Genomic DNA, 12,121 nt, shown 5'->3' with positions numbered 1-12,121 from the left:
GGAACAGCAACAGGAAGACGGGCGGATTACGCATGCGTGGGTTTGGAGGGTGTTCTGGGCATTGTAGTCCCAATGGCAAGAGTTACGGGGACGGGTGGTTTGTCCCCGTAATGTGATTAAAGGGAGCATATGGCCTGAAATTCAGACGGGGAGTTAAACGATGGTATGGAATGGATTTTGGCAAGAAATAAAAGGAAAATGAGTCGGGGAGGGGAACGGATTCGGATGTGGAGGGTCGCCCGCTGAAGGGCATTAGACAACAGGTACAGGAGTAGGCCATTCAGCCCTTCGAGCTAGCACCGCCGTTCACTGTGATCATGGCTGATCATCCCTGTTCCTACCTTCTCCCCATATCCCTTCACTCCGCTATCCTTAAGAGCTCAATGTAACTCTTTCTTGAAAGAATCCAGAGAATTGGCCTCCACTGCCTTCTGAGGCAGAGCATTCCACAGAACCGCAACTCTCTGGGTGAAAAAGTTTTTCCTCAACTCCGTTCTAAATGGCCTACCCCTTATTCTTAAACTGTGGCCTCTGGTTCTGGACTCGCCCAACATCGGGAACATGTTTCTGCCTCTAGCGTGTCCAATCCCTTAATAATCTTATATATTTAAATCAGATCCCCTCTCATCCTTCTAAATTCCAGTGTATACAAGCCCAGTCACTCCAATCTTTCAACATATGACATTCCTGCCATCCCTGGAATTAACCCAGTGAACCTACGCTGCACTCCCTCCATAGCAAGAATGTCCTTCTTCAAATTTGGAGACTAAAACTACACGCAATACTCCAGGTGGGGACTCACCAGGGCCCTGTACGACTGCAGAAGGACATCTTTGTTCCTACACTCAACTCCCCTTGTTATGAAGGCCAACATGCCATTAGCTTTCTTCACTGCATGCTTACTTTCAGTGACTGATGAACAAGGACAACCAGATCTCGTTGTACTTCCCGTTTTCCTAACTTGACACCGTTCAGATAGTAATCTGCCTTCCTGTTCTTGCCACCAAAGTGGATAACCTCACATTTATCCACATTAAACTGCATCTGCCCACTCACCCAACCTGTCCAAGTCACCCTGCATTCTCATTTGCTAATGTTACTTTTAATCCCTTCATCTAAGTAATTAATGTATATTGTAAATAGCTGCGGTCCCAGCACTGAGCCTTGCGGTACTCTACTAGTCACCGCCTGCTATTCTGAAAAGGACTAGTTAACCCCTACGCTTTGTTTCCTGTCTGCCAGCGAATTTTCTATCCATGTCAGTACCCTACCCCCAATACCATGTGCTCTCATTTTGCCCACTAACCTCCTATGTAGGACCTTATCAAAGGCTTTCGGAAAGTCCAGGTACACTATATCCACTGGCTTTCCCATGTCCATTTTCGTAGTTACATCCTCAAAAAATTCCAGAAGATTTAGTCAAGCATGATTTCCCCTTCGTAAATCTATGCTGACTTGGACCTATCCTGCTACAGCTATCCAAATATGCCACTATTTCATCTTGTATAATTGACTCCAGCATCTTCCCCACCACTGATGTCAGACTAACTGGTCTATAATTGCCTGTTTTCTCTCTCCCTCCTTTCTTAAAAAGTGGGATAACATTAGCTACTCTCCGATCTGCAGGAACTGATCCTGAATCTATAGAACATTGGAAAATGATTACCAATGCGTCCACGATTTCTAGGGCCACCTCCTTAAGTACCCTGGGATGCAGACCATCAGGCCCTGGGGAATTATAAGCCTTCAGTCCCATCAGTTTATCCAACACCATTTTCTGCCTAATGCGAATTTCCTTCAGTTCCTCCGTTACCCTAGGTCCTCTAGCCACGATTACATCTGGGAGGTTGTTTGTGTCTTCCCTAGTGAAGACAGATCCAAAGTACCTGTTCAGCTCGTCTGTCATTTCAGTTCCCCATAATAATTTCACCCGTTTCTGTCTTCAAGGGCCCAACTTTGGTCTTAACTAATTTTTTCCTCTTCACATACCTAAAGAAGCTTTTACTATCCTCCTTTATATTCTTGACTAGCTTATCTTCATACCTCATCTTTTCCCCCCGTATTGCCTTTTTAGTTATCTTCTGTTGCTCCTTAAAAGTCTCCAATCCTCTGGCTTTCTGCTCATCCTTGCTATGTTATAGTTCCTCTCTTTTATTTTTATACTGTCCTTGACTTCCCTTGTCATCCTCGGTCGCCCCTTACTCCCCTTAGAATCTTTCTTCCTCTTTGGAATGAACTGATCCTGCACCTTCTGTATTATTCCCAGAAATACCTGCCATTGTTGTTCCACTGTCATCCCTGCTATGGTATCTTGCCAGTCAACTTTGGCCAGCTCCTCCCTCATGGGTCCATAGTCCCCTTTGTTCAACTGTAATACTGACACTTCTGATTTTCCCTTCTCCCTCTCAAATTGTAGATTAAAACTTACCATATTATGGTCACTACCTCCTAATGGCTCCTTTACCTCGAGTTTCCTTATCAAATCTGGCTCATTACACAACACTAAATCCAGAATTGCCTTCTCCCTGGTAGACTCTAATACAAGCTGCTCTAAGAATCCATCTCTGAGGCATTCCACAAACTCCCTTTCTTGGGGTCCAGTACCAATCTGATTTTCCCAGTCTACCTGCATGTTGAAATCCCCCATAACTTCACCACTGTCCTGTTCCAACCTCACTCCCTCTGAACGCACTGCCTTCCACTCTCTCCGCAGTAATCCCAACCTCACCATCAAACACGCTGACAAAGGTGGTGCTGTAGTAGTCTGGCAGACGAACCTCAACCTCACTGAGGTGAAACAGCAGCATTCTGACACCTCCTCTTACTTACAAGAGGCTTCGACGAGAAGAGGCGGAGGACAAGCTAGCTCGCAGTTAGTTTTTACAATGTCTCCTGAGACAGTGATGTGCCTCTCATGTGAGATGTGGCAGTCTTGGGGGAACTCCCCTCTCCCGCAGAGTCACATCTGCCAGAAGTGCATACGGCTGGGCGATCTGGAAGACCGTGTATGGAATCTGGAGCAGCAGCTGGATGATCTTCGACTCATAAGGGAGAATGAGGCAGTCATAGATGAGAGCTACAGGGAGGTAGTCACACCTAGGCTGTCGGAAGCAGGTCGTTGGGTAACAGTCAAAGGGGGGAAAGCAAAGGTGAGCAGACAGGTAGTGCAGAGTACCCCTGTAGCCATTCCCCTGAATAATAAGTTTACCGTCCTGGATACTACTGGCAGGGACGACCGACCAGGTGTGAGCCACGGTGGCAGGGCCTCCGGCACTGAGTCTGACCCAGTGGTGCAGAAGGGTGGGACGGAGAAGAGGAGAGCTGTCGTCATTGGAGACTCCATACTCAGGGAAGCAGACAGGAGATTTTGTGGACGTGAGAAGGACACTCGCATGGTTTGTTGCCTCCCGGGTGCCAGGGTCCGGGATGTCTCTGACCGGGTGCACGACATCCTGGTTCAAGAGGGAAAGCAACCAGAAGTCGTGATACATGTTGGGACCAATGACATAGGCACGAAGAGGGATGAGGTCCTGAAGTGTGAGTTTCGGGAATTCGGCAGAAGGCTGAAGAACAGGACCTCAAGGGTGACGTTCTCAGGATTGCTGCCAGTGCTACGTGACAGAGATGGTAAGAATTGGAGGAGATGGCAGTTGAATGCGTGGCTGAGGAGTTGGTGCAGGGAGCAGGGTTTTAGATTTTTAGATCATTGGGATCTCTTCTGGGGAAGGTGGGACCTGTACAGATTGGATGGGTTGCACCTGAACTCGAGGGGGAGCAATATTCTTGCAGGTAGGTTTGCTAGCATGGTTCGGGAGGGTTTAAACTAATTTGCGAGGAGAATGGGACCCAGAGCGATAGAGCAGTGAAAGAAGTGCATGGAGTACAGCCAGATCTAACATACAGAGAGGTTTTGAGGAAAGAGAAGCAGAATAAATGGTGTAAGGACAGTAAGGTAGAAGGGCTGAAATGTGTGTACCTCAATGCAAGAAGCATCAGGAACAAAGGTGATGAACTGAGAGCTTGGATACATACATGGAATTATGATGTAGTGGCTGGCACCAGGGCAGGAATGGATTCTCAATATTCCTGGATTTCAGTGCTTTAAAAGGGATAGAGAGGGCGGAAAAGGGGGAGGAGGGGTGGCATTACTGGTCAGGGATACTATTACAGCTACAGAAAGGGTGGGTAATGTAGCAGGATCCTCTTTTGAGTCAATATGGGTGGAAGTCAGGAACAGGAAGGGAGCAGTTACTCTACTGGGGGTATTCTATAGGCCCCCTGGTAGCAGCAGAGATACCAAGGAGCAGATTGGGAGGCAGATTTTGGAAAGGTGCAAAAATAACAGGGTTGTTATCATGGGTTACTTTAACTTCCCTAATATTGATTGGCACCTGATTAGTTCCAAGGGTTTAGATGGGGCAGAATTTGTTAAGTGTGTCCAGGATGGATTCCTGTCATAGTATCTGGACAGGCCGACCAGGGGGAATGCCATACTAGATCTAGTACTAGGTAATGAACCGGGTCAGGTCACAGATCTCTCAGTGGGTGAGCATCTGGGGGACAGTGACCACCACTCCCTGGCCTTTATAATTATCCTGGAAAAGGATAGAATCAAAGAAGACAGGAAAATTTTTAACTGGGGAAAGGCAAATTATGAGGCTATAAGGCTAGAACTTGCGGGTGTGAATTGGGATGATGTTTTTGCAGGGAAATGTACTATGGACATGTGGTCGATGTTTAGAGATCTCTTGCGGGATGTAAGGGATAAATTCGTCCCGGTGAGGAAGATAAAGAAGGAACCATGGGTGACAAGTGAGGTGGAAAATCTAGTCAGGTGGAAGAAGGCAGCATACATGAGGTTTAGGAAGCAAGGATCAGATGGGTCTATTGAGGAATATAGGGAAGCAAGAAAGGAGCTTAAGAAGGGGCTGAGAAGAGCAAGAAGGGGGCATGAGAAGGCCTTGGCGAGTAGGGTAAAGGAAAACCCCAAGGCATTCTTCAATTATGTGAAGAAAAAAAGGATGACAGGAAAGAATGTAGGACGGATTAGAGATAAAGGTGGGAAGATGTGCCTGGAGGCTGTGGAAGTGAGCGAGGTCCTCAATGAATACTTCTCATCGGTATTCACCAATGAGAGGGAACTTGATGATGGTGAGGACAATATGAGTGAGGTTGATGTTCCGGAGCATGTTGATATTAAGGGAGAAGAGGTGTTGGAGTTGTTAAAATACATTAGGACAGATAAGTCCCCGGGGCCTGACGGAATATTCCCCAGGATGCTCCACGAAGCGAGAGAAGAGATTGCTGAGCCTCTGGCTAGGATCTTTATGTCCTCGTTGTCCACAGGAATGGTACCAGAGGATTGGAGGGAGGCGAATGTTGTTCCGTTGTTCAAAAAAGGTAGTAGGGATAGTCTGGGTAATAATAGACCAGTGAGCCATACGTCTGTGGTGGGAAAGCTGTTGGAAAGATTCTTAGAGATAGGATAGGATCTATAGGCATTTAGAGAATCATGGTCTGATCAGGGACAGTCAGCATGGCTTTGTGAAGGGCAGATCGTGTCTAACAAGCCTGATAGAGTTCTTTGAGGAGGTGACCAGGCATATAGATGAGGGTAGTGCCCTGGATGTGATCTATATGGATTTTAGTAAAGCATTTGACAAGGTAGGCTTATTCAGAAAGTTAGAAGGCATGGGATCCAGGGAAGTTTGGCCAGGTGAATTCAGAATTGGCTTGCCTGCAGAAGGCAGAGGGTGGTGGTGGAGGGAGTACATTCAGATTGGAGGATTGTGACTAGTGGTGTCCCACAAGGATCTGTTCTGGGACCTCTACTTTTCGTGATTTTTATTAACGACCTGGATGTGGGGGTAGAAGGGTGGGTGGGCAAGTTTGCAGACGACGCAAAGGTTGGTGGTGTTGTAGACAGTGTAGAGGATTGTCAAAGATTGCAAGAGACATTGATAGGATGCAGAAGTGGGCTGAGAAGTGGCAGATGGAGTTCAACCCGGAGAAGTGTGAGGTGGTACACTTTGGAAGGGCAAACTCCAAGGCAGAGTACAAAGTAAATGGCAGGATACTTGGTAGTGTGGAGGAGCAGAGGGATATCGGGGTACATGTCCACAGATCCCTGAAAGTTGCCTCACAGATGGATAGGGTAGTTAAAAAGCTTATGGGGTGTTAGCTTTCATAAGTCGAGGGATAGAGTTTAAGAGTCGCGGTGTAATGATGCAGCTCTATAAAACTCTGGTTAGGCCACACTTGGAGTACTATGTCCAGTTCTGGTCACCTCACTATAGGAAGGATGTGGAAGCATTGGAAAGGGTACAGAGGAGATTTACCAGGATGCTGCCTGGTTTAGAAAGTATGCATTATGATCAGAGATTAAGGGAGCTAGGGCTTTACTCTTTGGAGAGAAGGAGGATGAGAGGAGACATGATAGAGGTGTACAAGATAAGAGGAATAGATAGAGTGGATAGCCAGCGCCCCTTCCCCAGGGCACCACTGCTCAATACAAGAGGACATGGCTTTAAGGTAAGGGGTGGAAAGTTCAAGGGGGATATTAGAGGAAGGTTTTTTACTCAGAGAGTGGTTGGTACATGGAATGCACTGCCTGAGTCAGTGGTGGAGGCAGATACACTAGTGAAGTTTAAGAGACTACTAGACAGGTATGTGGAGGAATCTAAGGTGGGGGCTTATATGGGAGGCAGGGTTTGAGGGTCGGCACAACATTGTGGGCCGAAGGGCCTGTACTGTGCTGTACTATTCTATATATTCTATATATATACCCCTGGAACACAACCCCACCAAAAAACATCAAACCATTGTCTCCCGTACCATCACCACCCTTAACAACTCTAGAGACCTTCCATCCTCAGCCACTAAACTCATAATTCCCACACCCCGTACCGCTCGGTTTTACCTCCTCCCCAAGATCCACAAGCCTGACTGTCCCAGTAGACCCATAGTTTCTGCCTGCTCCTGTCTCACCAAACTTGTATCTGCCTACCTGGACTCCATTTTGTCACCCATAGTTCACTCCCTCCCCACCTACATCCGGGATACATCCCATGCCCTCCACCTCTTCAATAACTTCCAATTCCCCGGTCCCAAACGCTACATTTTCACTATGGATGTCCAATCCTTATACACCTCCATTCCCCATCAAGAAGGCCTCAAAGCCCTCCGCTACTTTCTGGACAATAGACCTCACCAGTTCCCCACTACCACTACCCTCCTGCGGTTGGTGGAACTGGTACTCACACTTAATAACTTCTCTTTTGGCTCTTCCCACTTTCTTCAGACCAAGGGTGTAGCTATGGGCACACGCATGGGCCCCAGCTATGCCTGCCTCTTCATTGGTTATGTGGAACAGTCTGTGTTTCAAACTTGTACTGGTACTGCTCTCCAACTTTTCCTTCACTACATTAACGTCAAACTTCCACCCCGCCCTCAAACTCACCTGGTCTATCTCGGACACTTCTCTCCCCTTTCTCGATCTCTCGGTCTCCATCTCTGGAGACAGACTGTCCACTGACATCTTCTACAAGCCCACTGACTCTCATAACTACCTCAACTATACCTCTTCCCACCCCGCCACATGCAAAAATGCCATTCCCTATTCCCAGTTCCTCCGTCTCCGCCGCATCTGCTCCCAGGATGAGGCTTTCCATTCCAGGACATCTCAAATGTCCTCTTTCTTTAAGGATCGTGGTTTCCCTTCTGCTGTCATCAATGATACCCTCACCCACATCTTCTCCATTTCCCGCACTTCGGCCCTCAACCCATCCTCCCGTCACCACAACAGGGACAGAGTTCCCCTTGTCCTCACCTACCACCCCACAAGCCTCCAGATCCAGCACATTATCCTCTGCAACTTCTGCCACCTTCAACAGGACCCCACGACTAAGCACATCTTTCCCTCTCCACCCCTCTCCGCTTTCTGCAAGGATTGGTCCCTCCGCACGGATCTCCCACCCAACACTTATCCCTGTAAGTGAAATGCTACACTTGTCCCTACACCTCATCTCTTGCCACCATTCAGGGCGCCAAACAGTCCTTCCAGGTGAGACAACACTTCACTTGTGAATCTGTTGGGGTCATCTATTGCATCCGGTGCTCCCATCAGTGAAACCCGACGCAGATTGGGGGACCGCTTCGTCGAGCACAACAGACAGGATCTCCTGGTTGCCATCCACTTCAACTCTGCTTCCCATTCCCATTCGGATATGTCCATACATGGCCTCCTCTACTGCCATGATGAGGCTAAACTCGGGTTGGAGGAGCAACACCTCATATACCGTCTAGGTAGTCTCCAGCCCCTTGGTATGAACATAGAATTCTCCAACTTCTGGTAATTCCCTCCCCCTCCCTTCCCCCAACCCAGTTTCACTCTGCCCCCTCCCCCAGCTGTCTATCACCTCCCTCATGGTTCTGCCTCCTTCTGCTACCCATTGTGCTTTCCCCTATTCCTTCTTCACCTTTCCTATCACCTCCCTGCTTCCCCTCCCCGACCCCTTTATCTTTCCCCTTACTGGTTTTTCATCTGGAACCTACCAGCCTTCTCCCTCCCACCCTCCCCCCTCCTTCTTTGTAGGGCCTCTGCCCCTTCCCTCTTCAGTCCTGACGAAGGGTTCGGGCCTGAAATGTTGACTGATCGTTTCCACAGATACTGTCCGACCTGCTGAGTTCCTCCAGCGTGTTGTGAGTATTACCTTTGCGACATGCCAATTCTAACTCTTGATTTAACTTGCACCCTATATCCAGGCTACTGTTTGGGGGCCTGTAGATAACTCCCTTCAGGGTATTTTTGCCCCTATAGTTTCTCAGTTCTATCCATACTGACTCTACATCTCCTGATTCCATGTCCCCCCCCCTCACCAACAGAGCCACCCCACCCCCTCTGCCAACCTGTCTGTCCTTTCGATAGGATGTATATCCATTAGGAAGATGCTATCGATGATAATTACTTTGGTATCTAATTGTGACAAAAATCTCACCCGGTTGGATTGACAAATGCTACTCAGAAGGAATTGTTAAAGTAAAATCAGCATTAAATCTCAGCAAAGGTAGGGTGTAGATTACATGTGCTGATTCAAAACAACAGGAGAAGTTACTGAAAATGAAGACTTTGCATCCGTTATTCGGCCAGATTGTATGACCCTCCACCATCGCAGTGTTTTTAAATGCCAACCAGTGGGACTTGTTCTTGCAGGGGAGATTGCGATCCGCAAAATGTAGAAGTGAACCTGAATATGGGAGTTGTGAAGTTGCTGCAACTATGTGGATGCTGATAGTGCTGCTTATTAGGGATGCCTTATTTTACAAATACTCGGGGAATTCAGAAGGTGAAGTTAACACAAAATAATCTGCAGATGCTGGGGTCAAAGCAACACTCACAACACGCTGAAGGAACTTAGCAGGTTGGGCAGCATCCGTGGAAACGATGAGTCAATATTTCGGGCTGGAACCTTTCGTCAGGACTGAAGGGGGAAGGGGCAGAGGCCCCATAAAGAAGGTGGGGGGAGGGTGGGAAGGAGAAGGCTGGTAGGTTCCAGGTGAAAAACTAGTAAGGGGAAAGCTAAAGGGGTCGGGGAGGAGAAGCAGGGAGGGGATAGGCAGGAAAGGTGAAGAAGGAATAGGGGAAAGTACAATGGGTTTTAGAAGGACGCGGAACCATGACGGATGTAGTAGTCAGCTGGGGGAGGGGGCAGAGTGAAATAGGGATAGGGGAAGGGAGGGGGAGGGAATTACCGGAAGTTGGAGAATTCTATGTTCATACCAAGGGGCTGGAGACTACTCAGACGGTATATGAGGTGTTGGTCCTCCAACCTAAGTTTAGCGTCATCATGGCAGTAGAGGAGGCCGGGTATGGACATATCCGAGTGGGAATGGGAAGCAGAGTTGAAGTGGGTGTGGCCAAGTGGTTAGGGTGTTGGGCTCACGATCTGAAGGTCATGGGTTCATGTCTTGGCCAGGGCACTTAACTGCACACTGCTCCAGTCCACCCACATGAGTCTCGTACTCTCAGTCGCTTCATGCCACAGAAACCGGCATAAGCACCCGCCTGATGGGCCACAAAGGCTCGGGACAGACTTTGACTCTCATACGTGGCCTTCTCTACTGCCATGATGAAGCTAAACTCAGGTTGGAGGAGCAACACCTCATATACCATCTAGGTAGTCTCCAGCCCCTTGGTATGAACATAGAATTCTCCAACTTCCCTCCCCCTCCCTTCCTCTATCCCTATTTCTCTCTGCCCCCTCCCCCAGCTGCATATCGCCTCCCTCATGGTTCCACCTCCTTCTATTACCCATTTCCCCTATTCCTTCTTCACTTTTCCTGCCTATCACCTCCCTGCTTCCCCTCCCCAACCCTTTTATCTTTCTCCTTACTGGTTTTTCACCTGGAACCTACCAGCCTTCTCCTTCCCACCCTCCCCCCACCTTCCTTATAGGGCCTCTGCCCCTTCCCTCTTCAGTCCTGACGAAGGGTTCCGGCTTGAAACGCCGACTGATCTTTTCCACAGATGCTGCCCAACTTGCTGAGTTCCTCCAGCGTGTTGTGAGAAGGTGAAGTTAGTGCATAATATTTCTTATGCTGAAGCTGTGAAAAGACTTGATCCCTCTACATCTGTTGTTCAGTGTCGGGTTAAAACAAAGACTGGGATTCGGATGGAGGAAGGTCATGGAGTGAGGAGTGAGGGAGGTGAAACATCTGGTGAGTGATTGATTCTTAAAAAAATAGATTTTGTTACGTTTCTGTCTGCTGTGGTCAATCGAACAGCAAAGGGAGGAAATAAATCCAATAGACTCGGAGTAGTGGTGGATGCAGCATCAAGGTATTTGGGTTTAGTGCGAATTTTTGCAGAACAGGTACAGGAAGTACTTCAGAAAGATGATTTGGGGAATGACAGTACAGGGAATGGGCTGCTGGTGGAGGGCGACTGGTGTGTCAGTACCTCCAGTTAAACTCTGTCTTTTTGTGTGTTTCCCCCTAACTGTCAGTCTGTGGTTTTGTATTGCCATGTGCTCTTGTTTGTTTTCATGCCCCATGTGCTCCTATCCCCGCTCCTGCTCTACTCCGGCCCCTGTGTTACTGAGTACTCCACCTCTCACCTGTTTCTCATTATTACCTGTTTTGCTGGCACTTGTGTCTCATTGTGCTCCACCTATCACCTGCCTCTCTGTTTATTGCTCAGTGTATTTCAGTCCTGTGTTTTCACTTATTTGTTGCCAGATTGTGCTGGTGAATTTTCCTGAGCCTTTCCAGTATTCGTATCTGAACTCCGTCTGTCTGAATATCGACTCTGCCTGTTTCCCGATTCTAGTTTTTAGATTTCTCTGGAATTTTTGATCTCTGCCTGAACCTTGATGCTGGCTCGTTGCCCCTCTGGATTTGCTATTCAGTAAATATCAGTGTGTACAGTACTTGGTCTGTGATTGGGTCCCTGCTTTAGTGCCCTGACAGAATAATCTGGCCAGAATGGATCCAGTAGACCCTGGTCATCTGAGAGCTGTCCTGTAATGACAGGGTGTGGTGCTGGGGAGACACCAGAACCAGCTGGACTCCATGTTCAGGGCAGTGGAGTTGTTTTCTGCCAATGTAGCCGATCTTGTGGCCCAGACTCGGTCACTCCAGCTGTCCCAGAGCACCCATCAACATTCTGCGACTGCATCTTCTGCCTGGCCCTCTGTGTTCTCGCTAACTCTTCCCGGAGCTGAGCTCCAACTGCCTCCTCTAGAAAAGTACTCAGGTGAGCCTGGTACCTGCCGCTCTTTTCTTTCCCAGTGCACCCTCGTTTTTGAATTGCAACCAACAACCTTTCCGACTGATTGAGCCAAGGTGGCCTACGTCATCACTCAACTGTCCGATTGGGGAAGAGAATGGGGTACAGCTGTCTGGGAGGCAGGCTCACCTTTCTGCATCAGTTTTCAGTTATTTTCTGAGGAGATGAAAAAAGCGTTTGATTGCTCCAAACATGGGAGAGAGGCTGCCCGTGAAATGCTGCACATGCACCAGGGGCGCAGATCTGTGTCAGATAACGCCATAATGTTCTGGGCCCTAGCCACCTCCAGTGGCTGGAACTCGGAACCACAGCACCACACCTTCCTCAATGGCCTCT

The 12,121-nt window shown here is 48.4% G+C and overlaps 1 protein-coding gene across 1 annotated transcript; it reads left to right on the top strand.

Annotated features, from left to right (window-relative positions):
• Positions 1-121: 121 nt before the first annotated feature.
• Positions 122-11,078, top strand: LOC134336606 (uncharacterized). Its single transcript, XM_063030933.1, has 2 exons — positions 122-3,627; positions 10,526-11,078. Exons 1-2 carry the CDS (start codon positions 2,631-2,633, stop codon positions 10,570-10,572), a joined length of 1,044 nt encoding a protein of 347 aa, XP_062887003.1. The 5' UTR covers positions 122-2,630; the 3' UTR covers positions 10,573-11,078.
• Positions 11,079-12,121: the final 1,043 nt, after the last annotated feature.

Source organism: Mobula hypostoma, chromosome 22 (assembly GCF_963921235.1).
Source record: "Mobula hypostoma chromosome 22, sMobHyp1.1, whole genome shotgun sequence".
NCBI classification, from domain to species: Eukaryota; Metazoa; Chordata; class Chondrichthyes; order Myliobatiformes; family Myliobatidae; genus Mobula; species Mobula hypostoma.
This window is presented reverse-complemented; position numbering and strand designations above follow the sequence as displayed.

What these genes read in the sequence shown, in the direction of transcription:
- LOC134336606 (XM_063030933.1), top strand. Translation starts at nt 2,631, where the DNA reads ATGTTGAAATCCCCCATAACTTCACCACTGTCCTGTTCCAACCTCACT. An exon ending in AGTGCTACGTGACAGAGATG is followed by an intron (nt 3,628 to 10,525) that starts GTAAGAATTGGA and finishes TCTTTTCCACAG; the next exon opens with ATGCTGCCCAACTTGCTGAG.